Source organism: Schistocerca piceifrons, chromosome 2 (assembly GCF_021461385.2).
Source record: "Schistocerca piceifrons isolate TAMUIC-IGC-003096 chromosome 2, iqSchPice1.1, whole genome shotgun sequence".
NCBI classification, from domain to species: domain Eukaryota; kingdom Metazoa; phylum Arthropoda; class Insecta; order Orthoptera; family Acrididae; genus Schistocerca; species Schistocerca piceifrons.
The window spans coordinates 292673200-292688991 of record NC_060139.1 but is presented as its reverse complement, the minus strand read 5'-3'; the positions used below and the strand labels follow the sequence as shown (position 1 = coordinate 292688991).

The window sequence follows — 15792 nt, the reverse complement described above, 5'->3', positions numbered from 1 at the left end:
GTCTCGTATTTGGGAGGACTGAGGTTCAGACCTCCACTCATATATCAAGATTTAGATTTCAATGATTTCCATAAGTCCCTTCAGGCAACAGCTTGGGTGATTACTAAAATAATAACCACAGACATTTTTCTACCCTGCCTGTGACCAGTCAAACCTTATCATCTTTATTGATCTTGATAACTGTGAATGTCATACTTTAACATTCCGCAAACTTATTTGTCATGGTACTCAGTATACCGTGAGCCCATTTATGACTGTGTTCACTCATTAGAAGTGTTAACGTTAAAGTGAACATAAACAGTCTGACAGCAAGAAACCTTTATTTTTGTGGTTAACTGTTTCGGTCAGTAGCAGTAGCAGTTTTTGTCAAGATCTCATAGCAGGTCAGTGCTTTTGAGTAAATCTCTTTTCTGCTTGCTCCACAATGTTGTGTAGTATTCCAGTGCCACGGAGAATTTAAGATAATTTAAACTTTCAGCATGTGCCCTGTTCTGTTTAGCCGTCTTCCATCACTTAACAAAATGTTACTGCAGTATGGAAATTATTGTAGGACGATCAGTGCATATCATACCAGTAAATAGAAGAACCCTTGGGTGTGACTGCATCTGAAATTAGCATATTTCTCTTAGGCTGCATTAAAATGATGTAGTTCGGTATGCAGCCCTTTTTGACACATCAGCTAGTTTCATATAGTGCCCTTTTGTGCAAATAGTGCATCTGTGCATGTGAATAGCACTGCTATAAGTTATGTGAACTTGTCCATTTTTGTTATGTTTCCGCAAAGTTGCAATAGCCAGGGATTAACCTGTTGTTGTTAACAAGTCCCATTTCCTTAGGAGATGAGCACTGAAATGAGCAATGCTCAATCCTCCATTCACAACCTTTCGAGAGATTGTACGTGATTGTCTGCCATAAGATACTAGAGTGCTTAACAACTACAGATAGAAATGTGACAGGTAGTGCCTCTATCGGACATTGTTCCAACACACAGCTCAATAATTTATCAACTTTTTAGCTGCAATAAGTGTTAAAGTACCTGAGCACCAAATGAAACTTTGTTGTGTTTCCTTGAGAACAAGTTCCTTCTCCTTACAGATCACACTCTCAAAAGTGTTTTGATGAACATTTTCAACTGCCAGAAAACTCTTCAGAAGAGAAGTGACTTGACGACTGGGTTTCTGCATGTCGAAGTGAGCTATTGAGTGTTTTGGAAAAGTTTCCTAGTACAAGTACCTTTCTACTGTGCGGGTTTTGATAATGGGTTTTGACGAATGTGTTGTACAGAGACTTCTATATATGCGTGATTGTCTCATGCTGTGAAATAATCTTTTACAGGTCAGCATACCTAACAGTACTGAAGATGAGCAAGCTGCTTTTATCAGTAGTTGGCCATGTAATTGTACGTGTTAGGGATGATCCTCCACCCACTTCTGAAATGACAGACTACGTGGTATCAGAAACAAACAGCAGTACAGTAAATCTAAACAACCATAGCAATGCGAACACCATATCTCACAATCCAATGTCTGTTCTGCGGCAGGCTCTACTTAACATCCCCAATCAAAACACAGAATACATGCTGCGGAGTGTGGCAGCAAAAGTTGCACAGAGTCTGGCAAAAGAGGTAAGTCTTCTTCCTGGAGTAATTGAGTTTTTAATGTCTTAAATTTAAGCTGTAAGTATATAACTGAAAAATTGGTAAAATCAAGTACACTGATTATTTCTCTTGCTGTGTAAGCATAGAACATTTTCCTACACTCTTCTGTCTAGGAAAGAAATGTTGTTTATTTACAAATGGAAATGTGAGAGATAGGACAAGGTGAGTACATAATTTGGTATGCTTATCCTCATAATCATTACTGATTTTAGTGTCTGCGTGGCAGGTGATTGCTGTCGTGTGGCAAGAAGTGCACTAGCTTATACATTCGAAACCAACTCCCCTAATTGTTTGGAAGCAGAAGTATGAATTTTAGATGCTCACTACTCTAGTTTCTTGTCTCTCTTTTAATTTCTGCTTATGTATGAGTTGAAATGTGAGATATTAACTGTCAGTTTTGTGAATGATCATGATAGACTCTACCATTTATTTTATGTAACGTTAAATGGTTTCTGAAACAGTGGAAGTAGAAACATCAGTAGGAATGCAAATTGCTCAACAATGTGAAACTCTTAAGATTTCAGAGCTGAGACTTCCTGTTTTTAGGAGCTAAATCTGAAGCACTGAGAAGGAAAGTGTCTGCATTAATTCTAGTAGTTCCTGGTGGAATGAAAACTTTCTGAAATTCTACCTGAAGAGTTATGAAAAAGGTTTTGTAAAGGGTTAGTGATGTTAAAGCACTCAATTGACCATATCAAGTGATAAAAAGCCAGAACAGGCTCATAGTTTATAGAAAGATGTTAACTGGGAGCGAGATGATTGAGGGGTAGTTAACATAAGGAGAGAACAAAAATGGAGGCAAAGAAAGGAGAGGCTGAGAATGATAACAACAGTTACTTAAACATACTTGTTGAGTGAGTGGGGGACCCAGCTTCGAAATTCAGAAAATATCAATATCTCTTAAATAGACTGCTGATTCATGTTACATATGCTATATTATGTTAAAAGAAGTAAGTTTATTGAATTGGACAAGTGGAAACCAAAACAATTATACCTCTGAGTCAATAAAATACATTTATGCAGAACTAACATATGTCTAATTGTATGTAGCTGCTATACATGAAAGGTGTTCAAAATCCTGTGATTTTTGAAAATTGCTGAACTGTGTGTGCTTCTCAATTAAAACAAACAATGGAAAATCCAAGCTGGAATAATTACAGTATTATGAAAATGACAGACTGTCACAAACCATATAATGGAGATGTTGAGTATTATTCAGAATAATTCCGTTTGGCCAGAAGCTTACCCATTAAGCAGTCTTTTTGTTGTACCAATTTCTGTCTCAACATCTCCATTATATGGTGAGTAGCAATGCAGCCTTGCAAAATATTATCTCAACTAAAATAGTGTTCTAAAATATGCTGTTTAAAGTTGAGCCTTGGTACTTTCCACTACACTTCATAATGTGTATTCTGTACCATTCTGTTGTGTGTTTCAGATGGTGCTATCTGATGACAGTGATAGATCTCGGTTAATGTTCCTTCAGGCACTTCAATGGGACCTACCAGATATCAACACCATTCGAGCTGTTGTGCGGTTGGCATGGGCTGCAAGCAGTGGCAGCCTCCATCTACTTAATGCTTCACCAGAAGAACTGCATCAGATGCATGACAAAATGTCAACCAAAGTACCTGATACAGAAGATGTCCTAGGTAGATAAAGTTTCTTTTCTTTAGAGTCCAAGCACATGCTCATACCACACAATGAAAAGAAATGATATCAAATTTTGTTATATTCCTCGGAAAATCTGAAGTTAACTCCCTTTTCATGTATTGTAATGGACCCAATGCCCATTGCCAATTATTGTCTTTCTGATCTAGTTTGAAAAGGACCTCTGAATTATGTCAGTGCCAGTTCCTATCAATCACAACTGGTCGGTGATCTTTATGTTGGAACATAGCTCTTTTCCAGCTGCTAATTGCATTAGGCCTTTACAAAGATGGCAGGTATTTTTTGAGGAAGAGATCCACAGCCTGTATAAATGGTTTCAATGACTCTAGAAGGCTGTCTATATTTTATGGTTTGCTGTTGCAATTTTGGTGTTGTGCTATTTCATTCATCTGGAAATAAACGTATGAGGAAGAAGTGAGAATGTTATTTCAGAAACAGCAGAAGTTCAAACAGTAAGCTCAGACATGTGCTAACATGCATATACTTAATGGTAGTTAGTACCGTTGCACAGTATGACTCAATTTACTGTGGCTGTTACGTCCACTTAATTTACTGTTGTTGAACAAGCCTCACAGATATGTTTTATAAAGCCATCAATCCCAACAGCATATGCACAAAAGTATTGTTTAAAGTGAGAAAGATAATACTGAAAGTAAAACCAGTAAGCACTAATATAACAAACGTAATCGGTCCACTCTCGGTTTTTACTGCATACATATTGAATATGCGTGTGGCTATAGAAAGTCACATTTTGATTAAGATAACAGCATAGTACATTATGCATTGCAAAACCAAGTAACGACCATGGCTTAAAAGACAGATTGTTATCCAACAGCTGTCAAAAATGTGTGATTTATTTAACACAACATACTGATCAATTTAAAGCAATATTTACTGTTAATCAACCCCAACTGTTTCAAAAAAGATGTGTACATTGGTGCTATGTTGTTTAAACATCAATAATTAAGGTTGTCTGTTGCAAAGCCGTCATTCGACTGTGTCACAATATCAGTATGTTGAAAATGTTTTACAAGTACTGTTACTATTAACAAAATTTGTTGACTACTTAAATTATTTAATGAGCAACATGTTCCATGGTTTGATCTCATCATCAGGCTACAGTGTCAGTACAAAAAACAAGCGTGCACATAATTATAGTTCCTTTGTATAGTCTTGGTATGTGGTGTGGTCATCCCTATCCTTGTGGTGTGGTAGTGTCCTCTGATGTGTTGAGATACCACTATTTCTGTACTCTTTTGAACTCCCTAGCCATTGCTCACAGACTTCTGGAGGTAACTTGAAACACAATAACCAAAGAAATAAACAGTGCATAGTTACTCTGGTTGCCATTACCTTTATTCAGCCCACCTTGTCACCACCTGTCCTTCATTCCTCCTCCTCCTCTCCTAAAACATGGCCAAAATATATTTTATTAGTCATTTCATTTCATGGAAAAGTTGCTGATATTCATTTTTATCTGTTTCAGTATGTAAAGAAGCGTTGGAGGTTTTGACGATAGCGCTGGTGCTGAATCCAAAGGCTTTGGAGAACTTTACAAGGGAAAGGATGTGGCATACATTTATAATTGACTTGGTGCTCTTGTGCAAAAACAGGTACACATAATCTTGATATAAGCTGTGACACTTCGATCTTTTTTATTTTAGCACTAACCTTTAGTGCCTTTTATTTATGTTACAGTGACGGAATCAATTACATGCAAGTGCTACAGCAACAAATGTTTATATTTCAAAAGATCAAAACACTCTAATTATATGTAAAATAGGGGAAACGCAACAACTCACCTGTACTGTGCTGATGTATGATGCAGTGAGGCATGCAACAAAAAGCAGTATTCACACTAGCAGTAAAGTTCTTGCTCTTTCTGTTACAAATATATACACATTCACATGTGCAATCAGACAGACACCCAGGCATCCACTCCCACGACACTTAAACTCCATCTTGGCCTGATGTTTATCGACCATGGCTGAATTTTCTTAAGCAGAAAACGTCAAAATAGCAATTCTTTGGTAATATATAGGGGTGGTAAATCCATATGAGCCAACAGTAAGTGTTTCAATAGCTATAAGATAGCATAAGCACAGACAGAGATTTCATACAGCCAGAAAAGAATGTAAAACCCTAAAGTTCCATTGCACTCTGCGATCTTGACAAAAATACAGTACAGCCTGTCTTTTACATTCCCAAAATTGAAATTTTCCCCACTGTTTACATTACTTTTTGTTGTTCCATTAAAATTCCTGTCATTAATTTACACCCACTTTTGCATTAATATAATTATAAATTACTTGTTGTTTAACCTTGTTGAAATAGCATTCAGTATCAGTGTAATGGTCATAGAATTATGCTGGCATTGTGTTGGTCTTAAAGTAATATTTACAAACCTTGTTGGGTTAACATTTTTTAGCCTTGAGCTCACTGGTTTGGAATCGGTAGAAGTCATTAAAATTCGGAACAATTCATGCTGCTAGTGCTTTGTTTTCTAACAGTGAACCATTAAGCACTGTTCACATTACATTAGTGCCCCCCCCCTCCCCCCCCCCTCCCTGTAATATGCAAGGGTGCTCCTAGAAGTCAGTCTGGGGGGGGAGCTATTGGGGGGGGGGGGGGGTTTGGAGGAATGGAATATTGCTTCACAAAAGTCGAGTTGGGGTCCTTCACCGTCAAATTGGCAAAATTTGGTTTTACTTAAAGTAGTTTCTGGTAACTATTTTGCAGTTCAGGGTAAAAAATATGTATTAATAAATAATAAGACTCCCATTTTAAGTTAAATGATATTTATTGGTTTAAATAGTAAGCTATTTGCTACTCTTATTCTTTTGTTAAAATGTGTTTGAAATACATTGCAACCTAATTGCTACATAATGATTAAAAAAGTGCTATAGCCCCCCCCCCCCCCCTTTAGCCACTGCCCCTGGTAATATGTACTGATTTTGATGGTGTTTGATTTTGAAGTTAAAAGTAAAATTTAAATTACTGTGAGATGACTGAGCAGCAACATTTTCCAAGATCATGATTGTCACACTCTTTTGGTGGTTCTTTCAGGATATGTCTAGGTTTCATAGATATTGGTAGGTTGGGACCTGACAGTATAATTTTTTAAGTGTGTATCGAAAGGATAGGCAAATGGGAAATGGAGGTGGTGTATTTGTCACGGTAGACAAGAAACCCAAAACCACTGAAGTAGAAGTTGAAGCTGCACGTGAGATTGTTTGGGCAACACTCAGTATCTGAGGTTGGCATAAAATGAAAATTGGATTCTTTTATTGCTCACCAAACTCGTCTCGTAACGTAACTGAAAACTTTGGAGAAAACCTCAATTCACTTCTACGTAAGTTCCCCAATCGTACTGTAATCATCGGTGAAGACTTTAATCATCCAACCATTAATTGGGAAAATTACAACTTCGTTAGTGGCGGGCATCCTGTGAAATATTACTAAATGCCTTCTCTAAAAACTACCCAGGACAGATATTTAGGAACCCCACTCATGATGGAAATAGATTGGATCTAATGGCAACAAATAGACCTGACCTATGTGAGGATCTCCACATCAAAACTGGTATTAGTGACGACGACCTGGTTGTGGCAGTAATGATTTTCAAAGTACAAAGGACTTCTCTAATACAAGCAGAGGAATATATATGTTCAGCAAACTAGATAAAAAATCAGTAGTGTCATATCTCAATGAGGAACTTGAAACTTTCAGCACAACGTAGGAGCACATAGAGGAACTGCAACTCGAGTACGCGTTTGGCTATCCAGAGAGCAATACTTGATGCCTTCAATGACTACCGTAGCAGAATGTTGTCAAGTGATCTTTCACAGACCCAAAGAAATTCTGGTCATATGTAAAGACTGTTAGTGGCAGCAAAGTTACTGTTCAATCCCTAGTGAATGAGACAGGAACTGAAATTGAGGGTATCAAAACAAAAGCTGAAATGCTTAACTCCTTTTTAAACCTTCCTTTCCAAAGGAAAACCTGGGAGAACCCCAGTTTAATCCTCACTATTGAAAAGATGAATGAAATAAGTATTAGCGTCAGTGATGTTGAGAAAAGAGCTGAAATTGTTAAAATTGAACAAAGCTTTAGGGCCCAATGGAATCCCTGTCAATTGTATACTGAGTTTGTGGCCGATTTAGCTCCCTCCTCTCACTATAATCTATTGTAGGTCCCTTGAACAAAAAACTGTGCCCAGTTCTCGGGAAAAGGCACAGGTCACACCTGTCTACAAGAATGATAGTAGAAGTAATCCACAGAACTGCCGTCCCGTACCCGTGACTTAGATTTGTTGTAGAATCTTAGAAAAATTCAGAGCTCAGACATAATTGGGCATCTCAAACAGAATGACCTCCTCAGTGTTAACCAGTGTGATTTCGAAAACATCACTCATGCTTAACCCAACTAGCACATTTTGTACATGACATACTGAAAGCTTTCGCTTAAGGCAATCGGTTAGAGGCAGTATTCCTTGATTTCCAAAAAGCATTTGACTCAGTACCACATTACGCTTATTGTCAAAAGTATGAACATAATGGGGTGTCAAGTCAAATTTGTGACTGGATCAAGGACTTCTTGGTAAGGAGGATGTAACATGTTACCTCGGATGGAGAGTCATCGCCAGATGTAGAAGTAACTTAGGGTGTGCGCCAGGGAAGGGTGTTGGGACCCTTGCTGTTCATGTTGCATATTAATTAACATGCAGACAATATTAATAGTAAAATCTGGCTTTTTGCAGATGCTGCAGTTATCTGTAATGAAGTACTGTCTGAGAGAAGCTGCATAAATATTGTGTCAGTCCTTCATAGGATTTCAAAGTTCTGCAGAGATTTGCAACTTGTGTTAAATGTTCCGAAATACAAAATTTTGCACTTCTCAAAATGAAAAAAAAACAGTATCCTATGACTATAATATCAGTGAGTCTCTATTGGTATCAGCCAACTCGTACAAATACCTGGGTGGAAGACTTTGTAGGGATATGAAATGGAATGATCACATAGGTGCAGTCATGGGTAAAGCAGGTGGGAGACCTTGATTTATTGGTAGAATACTGGGGAAGTGCAGTCAATCTACAAAGGAGATTGCTTACAAATCACTCAACATTTCAGCAGTGGAAGACATTGACAACAGCTCACATCTAGGCCCAAAAGAAATAGTAATACTCTTGAGCAGTGTGTGGCATCATTAATGGGACAAATTGTGCAGAACAGAGTGGATGATCTGACCGAGTGTGTGTATCAATTCTGCAACCATGAAGGCTGCAAGATTCCTTGACTTCCACATTTATGTGGAGAGGTGCAGGAATTGCTTAATAGATCAAGAGTCCATTACACACACAATATTGGTACACGGGTAGAGGTGACTGTGTGGAGTGGAGAGGAATATACTTAAAAATGGGTGAGACAGAATAACTGTCATCCAAGTCCACCAAAAATAAACACAAGATGTGTGTGTCCCCCCCATGGACACAAAATAGGGCAGTTCATTGCTGCAGAAGCAACAAAAAAAGCATTCCAGATTTAAAAGCACACACATTCTTCAAAATTGATGACTTTTTACAGTGCCTTGGAACTTGGTAGATTTAAATGCAAGATGCCTTTAATAGTTTCCACAATGGCGCCCTACCTACAAACATATTCTCTTTGGATTTCCTGCCAGATTTCGAGATAAAGTTTACTAATTGCAAGATATAATCAATACCTTCACTGAGTGATCACAATGGTAACGCTACCAATGATAGTGCCACCAAAGCAGTTTTGCAAAGTTTGTTTCCAAAGAAATGGAGTAAATATGCAGGATGATACAATATATAAATTAAAATTGATATTATGAACTAAAGGTAGTGTGCCTACCAACTATTTCTCCCTTTTAGTACCTTCCAGCTATTTTCCAATTGATGTCATAGTGGGTAGAGGTTTGTTGGTGGGTTGGAAGGAGTCAAAAGCAGTTGTTGGCATTGGTGACCTTTACTATGTTTAGTGGACAGTTATGCCCATGTCAGGCTGCTGCTGGGCAGCAGGGGTTGTGCTGTTGGACATCGTTGCATGAAGCATAGTAGTAATGAAACTACTCTGGCTGCCAGCAGTGTTGGCCGAGTTGTGGAGGTGGTAGAGATATCAGAGTGAAACCTCAGACCTATATCTGGCTGGTGGAATCTGGCACTGCCAAGCACTCAGTGGCGGAGAGGGCATCACTTTGGCTCTTGGCCTATCAATGTTTGGGCTGGACCCCCCTGGCAGGTGGTCTTGCCTGGTTGAGATGGACTGGGTAGCAGCCTCACAGAAGAAGCTGACACTATAGTGGATATTTGGATGTTGATTCAATGACCAGCCTGGTCAGGTGGCCAGTATTTATGACAAGTGGCTACCACAAATGTTATGCACATTGTATGCCGAAATGTCCCTAGGTTCATTAACCAGCTGACCGTCAGTCGGGCTGTGGTGTCTAAGCAGTTACCATTGTCCAATATCTTTCCAGCATATTATGGCAAGTGGCTGCCTGCAGCGACGAGCTCCCTTGTGTTAGGCTTACACCATTACAGTGCTCATTTTTTGCTCCCTTTTTAAAATATATTTGTGTATACAACCTGTGATTCCATTAATTTGTGATAGACCAAGTGGTAGCCAATTGGGGCATTGCATGTAAATGATACCAGGATTGTAGTTTTTCCCCTTTAGTCTGAGGATAGTTATAACTCTCCCCCCTCCCCCACTACACTTCCCCCCCTCTGCCCCTACACTCCCCCCTCCCCCTACCCCCTCTCCCCTCCCCTTCCCCCTCGTACAAGTGCAGGAGATGGTACAAGTGCAGGTAATGATGGCCAAATAAGAGAAACAGTGTTAATATTTTTTTAATAGTCTTTATAAATATGAAATGGATTGTGCTTTGTTGGATGAGTGTTGTTTAACTGAAAAAGTTATGTGATCACGATATACAGTTGCGTAGTTGGGAAAACTTCTTTGATTTTTCAGCATATGGAATTGTGCTTTACTACTAAGTCAGCAAAAGTGTCTTTTTGTGTTGTCACCAAGTGGCAGCAACAGAACACACACACACACACACACACACACACACACACACACACACAAATGTTTAACTGTGTATAATAGCCTCAGATTTTCCTATTTTGCTAGTGTGAATTTTTATTTTTATAACTTTTTGCTCACATTTTCTGCTATACTATTTTCAGAAATATTAAAAATTAGATTGTGCCGTTAACACTGATTCACTTGCTATGAATTCTTTCAGATCTGTCAGATTGTCTGCTGCTGAACAGTTCTTGATGATGTCAACGTGGTGCAGTGGAGGGCAACAACCGCTACAATTCTGCATCTCTCTCCTCTTTAGTGTACTTAACAATATTGTAGTTGAGAATGCTAGAAATTCACATGAATACTTTCAGCTGTTATGTCGACTGGTGAACTGTGCTTTCATATCTGGTTGTCCTGTGCCTAATGCTGAAACTTTGCTCAATAATGAGATTTCCTGGCTGAAAAAAATCAGGGTAAGATTAATTTCTATTTACATTATGAGATGCATGCTTACCAACAAATGTAGAACATTGTCACAATTACAAAATTAGTTATGTTCATAAATGTCCAATTATAATTTGTGTATCACAAGGAAAAATAGCTTCAGTTCACCACACAGAAATTTGAGAAAATAAATTTTGGCCAAGTTTTTATAAAGTTTCATTTGATGAAAAGCAATATATTTTAACACTTTGCACTGCTGTGTCATCCATTTATTTATTGCATTCGTAATGCAGGTAAAAGTATACTGAGGTTGGGCACTGACAAGAAGCCAATTTATGTAACGAAAATATTTTGCTGTTGTCCTAGTGTGAATTTGAAATCAAGAGAAAGCATGCACTATAGTATTGCTCATACTATAATAGTATTGCTCATACTATAATAGTATTGCTCATACTATAATAGTATTGCTCATACTATAAAATATTATTTCATTGTCACTGAATAAATTACTTCAATTTCTACTGTTCAGCAGTTGTAACATTGAGATAGTGTGCAGAAGTACCATCTCTCTCAAAATAACTGGTCTCACTAATGTATATATACTTTGCAGTGATTCCTATGTATTGAAGAAGTCAAAAAGGAATTCTTGATAAAGTTAGCTATTTTTAGTTGTTAGTTATTGTCCTTTTTGCCTGTTTCCCCATGTTGCCTTTGATAGTGATTTTTTTACATTAAGTGCACTTAGTCTCAAGTTTGTTATTGAGTCCACAACTGATGAAATTAATCTCTCAAATGTCAGTATTTTGATATTGGCCATCATCATAATAATTGAAAGTATTGTCAGATGACCACATAGTCCGCCAAAGCATCGCTTGGTGATCATCTTGTGCTTTCTCAATCATTCTCTTTGAAAGGTCATGGCCAATTTCCTTCCCCATCCTTGAAACAATCCCAGCTTAGGCCCTCTCTCTAATGACCTCAATGTCAATGGGATAAAGTCCGTCAACACGTGATGAAAATCATTTTTCATCTCAGTTTTTTCCAAAATGAAAAAGAAAATTAATTGTTGTTCATAATTGATGCAGCACCTCTACTCCACCTAAGAAGTAAAGGCATGCATGACAAAAGTTCAGTTATTTACCTTAGGTCTTTATAACCACAAGGTTGGTTAGTAGCACCTTTTGAGAGCTGTATAGATGGTGCAGCTGGTTGATATATTCTTATCTTTGTCCGCCACTTGTATTTTTCCCTTCTACTGTCCTTTCAATGATACTTTTAATGGTACCATCATGTCTAAAAGATGTCTGATCCATGTAATCCTTGGGTATTCAATTACCTCAGGAGAAAAGGCTTCTCTTCCTCCACTCTGTGCAGCATTTCTTCAGTTGATATCTTGTCTACCTAGGAAATCCGGAGCATTCTGCGGTAACACATCTCGAAGGCTATTATTAAACATTTTTCTGTTCCTCTGAGAGTCCATGTTTCACTTCCATACAGCAGCACACTTCAAACAAACATCTTTGAGGTTTTGCTTGAGTGTTTGTCAATGCTGCTGGATGTGAAAATGTGTTGTCTCTCGTTAAATACAGCTTTTGCCTGGTGGATTTGGCTTGCAATATCCTTCCTTAACCTTTTGTCTGATGTAATTTTACTACCTGGGTAGGCAAAGGATTTGATGATCTCCAGCTGCTCATTGTGAAGTGAGCATTGGGCAATGGTGTTTTTGTCTGCTCATCACTAAGATTTTTGGTTTACCTTTATTAATTTTCATCTTATAGGAAGATGTGAGAGTGGTTTTCACATGGACTAGCATCACTTCTAATTGTTCTGCATCTTCACTTAACACTGCGATATCATTGGCAAATCTCAGTGAGCGTATTTTCTTACCATGAATTTTAATTTGTCCTATGTCTCCTAGTTTCTCCTTAGCTTTGGCTATTGCCCTCTGATTGTATCCATTGAAAAAGAAAGGAGAGAATGAACAGCCCTTTCATAGATCCTGCTTAATAGTACCTCCTCCTTGATGATCTGCACTCCTTCATTACAGCTACCACTTCTGTATGTAGTCATTGCAGTACTCTTCCATCCTTATACTTTATGCTAGTCTCTCTCAGCATCTTAAAAAGTTGTTGCCAGTCTACCCTGCCAATTGCTTTTTCCAAATCTATGAAGGCAATATATGTGTCTTGGCCATGAATATTGTTTCTTCTGTGCCCCCACCTCATCTAAAGCCAACTCGTCTTCCATGATCATTGCATCTATCATGCCTCCTATCCACCTTAGAAATATAGGGGTCATGATCTTCAAGGCGTTTTTTACCACTGAGGGTTGTATATTGTTCAGATCTGTTTGAAGATGCTTTATTTGGTATTGGCACAGTGATACATTTTTTAAAAGTCCAGTGGGAGCTCCCCATTTCTGTAAATAACTTGTATGAAATGGAACAAGTTCTTTAAATAGCTGTTCTCCAGTAGCCTTGCTGAATTCTGCTGGTATATCCTCAATTCCAGTGGCTTTCCCAGGTTTTAGCTGCCTGGCCGCAAGGTCAAACTCTTCGTGCAAGATATAGTCTCCCTTTCCTTCTGGACCGATTTCCTCATTGTTCTCAGTTCCAGATCTTTATTATTCCCTGCACACAGTTTTCAGGGTATTGTTTCCACTTTTCTACTATGCCTTTCTGCTCATGTAATACTATTCCATCTTCATTTTGTACTCCACTGCACTTTGTCTATTTCCAAAGAACTGTTTAATTGATTTATAGGCAGATTCCAGCTTTCCTACCTTGATTATTTCATTCAGTTCTTTGCAGTGGTCCTCCTAGTATTGTTGTCCAGCCTTTTTTGACTCACAGATGATTTCATTCCTCAGAGCTCTACATTGCCTTTGTCCTTCCTAAGTGTTGTTTTGTTTCAGGTTATGCCTTAAATTTATTTTTGTTATTATGCTTTCTGTAAGCCATCGTTTTTATGCTTTCTGTTTATGCCTTCTGTTTCCCTATTACTTAGTTTGCTGCTCACAGGATATTTTTTTCAAGAACTCTCATTTTTCTTAAACATTTGTGGTGGTGTTCATAACTGTAGCAACATTTATTTGTTCCCAGTATGTTGACCTAACCAGATCATTTGTTAATTTGTTCAGATCCCAGACATTTTCTTAAGGTTTTTGAATGTCAGATTGCATTTTCATGTCCCTATGTTATGCTAACTATCAATGTCTGGACCTGGATGCTTTGATTCCAGAACCTTTGTCTAACTGGAATGAAGTCGGTCCGACATCACTTCCTATTTCTAGGGACTTTCCATGTATACCTTCTATGTAGATGGTGTTGAAACCACTTGTTACATATTGCTAGGTAATGCTCAGTACAGATTTTACTAATCTATCTCCATGTTCATTTCTTTCTCGAAGCTCACTGAAGCTTCCATTCTTCCAGAATGATGAGGTTGTCTTGATCTTTGACCATGTTTTCACCACCTTTTATATTACGGTTGGTGTCAGCATGTACAGTTGTATTATCGCTGATGTGTTATGTTTTGTGTCCAATTGTACAAGTAGTAATCTTCCATCTATTTGTTGGTAACCATCTACTCTCTGTCCGAGCTTCTTGCAAAGCGCCACTCCCATCCCCTTCCTCCCAGTCACTTCCCTATACAGCCCATGTGTGTAACTCTGTAGTCACCACTGAAGAAGTCTGCACCATCTGGCCATGTCATCTTGCTCACTCGTAGTATGTCTGTTCACATTCTTGTCATTTCCAGCTTGACGGTCTCTAGCTTGCCGCATCCCAGAAATGTTTGAACATTCCATGTTGCTATTCGTCTTTTCTTTGTGTTCTTCATAGTCTTTATTTTATTGGAAGTGGGGACTTTTGCAGTCCACTCCTAGAGATCTGAATGTGGGACTAAACCAGAATCTTTTACAAAAGTATGCTTCATATTCATTTCTCAAGTGAAACGAAACTACTGTTTCGTGGAATATTCTGCTGATCTTTAACATCGTGGTAACCCCTTGCCAGCCACATCCTTTGCCATTGACTCACAAAGAGTTCTCCTGTCTTCAGGAGGGATTTCACCTTTTGAGAGTTAAAGGGTGCCCTAGATCTCTACCAGCTCATCTGGCTGAAAGGGGTCATTGGATCTTGGTGGAGTGGGGTTCCTTATCCTGGGATTACTGATTGAGGCTGTGTTACGTGGACGTGTGCCCTTGTGGAAATCGGACTTCCATCCCTTTACCTCTCTGTTTCAGAATTCGTGAACTGGTCTCTTAATTTTGGTGTAACATTTCAGCCAAACTATTTTACATTCAGTTGAATCTGAAACTTGCAGCAAGAGTCTTCTTGCTGCTTGCTGTGTAAGAACTTAGTTCTTTCTGGAATTAATAGGGCCTCCAGGATTAATACCTGTGACGTGTCCGCCCCCAGTAGCTGAGTGGTCAGCACGACAGAATGTCAATCCTGAAGGGCCCGGGTTCGATTCCCGGCTAGGTCGGAGTTTTTCTCCGCTCAGGGACTGGGTGTTGTGTTGTCCTAATCACCATCGTTTCATCCCCATCGACGCCCAAGTCACGGACGTGGCATCAAATCAAAAGACTTGCACCCGGCGAATGGTCTACCTGACCCTAGTTACACGACATTTACATTTATTTACCTGTGACATTTTGTATTTAACAGCTGTTTCAAAGTCGGTGATCCTATTACGTTGCTTTCCACATACTGCAGTCTTTGTTTTTGTATTGTTCCCGTAGCAAATGAAAAATCTGGCGAAACTAACTTCATGAGGTAGTGAACCTGTCATTTTGTGATACAGCTTCAATCACCATCAGTCAGTCTACATGTTGTTGTTGTTGTTGTCTTCAGTCCTGAGACTGGTTTGATGCAGCTCTCCGTGCTACCCTATCCTGTGCAAGCTTCTTCATCTCCCAGTACTCACTGCAACCTACATCCTTCTGAATCTGCTTAGTGTATTTATC

General features: G+C 38.7%; 1 protein-coding gene across 1 annotated transcript in view; it reads left to right on the top strand.

The window, feature by feature from the left end:
- Positions 1–15792, top strand: part of LOC124777808 (probable ubiquitin carboxyl-terminal hydrolase FAF-X) — a 301616-nt gene that overhangs the window by 166029 nt on the left and 119795 nt on the right. Inside the window, exons 21-24 of the mRNA XM_047253324.1 lie at positions 1336–1624; positions 3096–3309; positions 4815–4941; positions 10598–10853. Of these exons, the coding sequence (XP_047109280.1) occupies positions 1336–1624; positions 3096–3309; positions 4815–4941; positions 10598–10853 (886 nt within the window). The remainder of the gene's footprint in view (positions 1–1335; positions 1625–3095; positions 3310–4814; positions 4942–10597; positions 10854–15792) is intronic.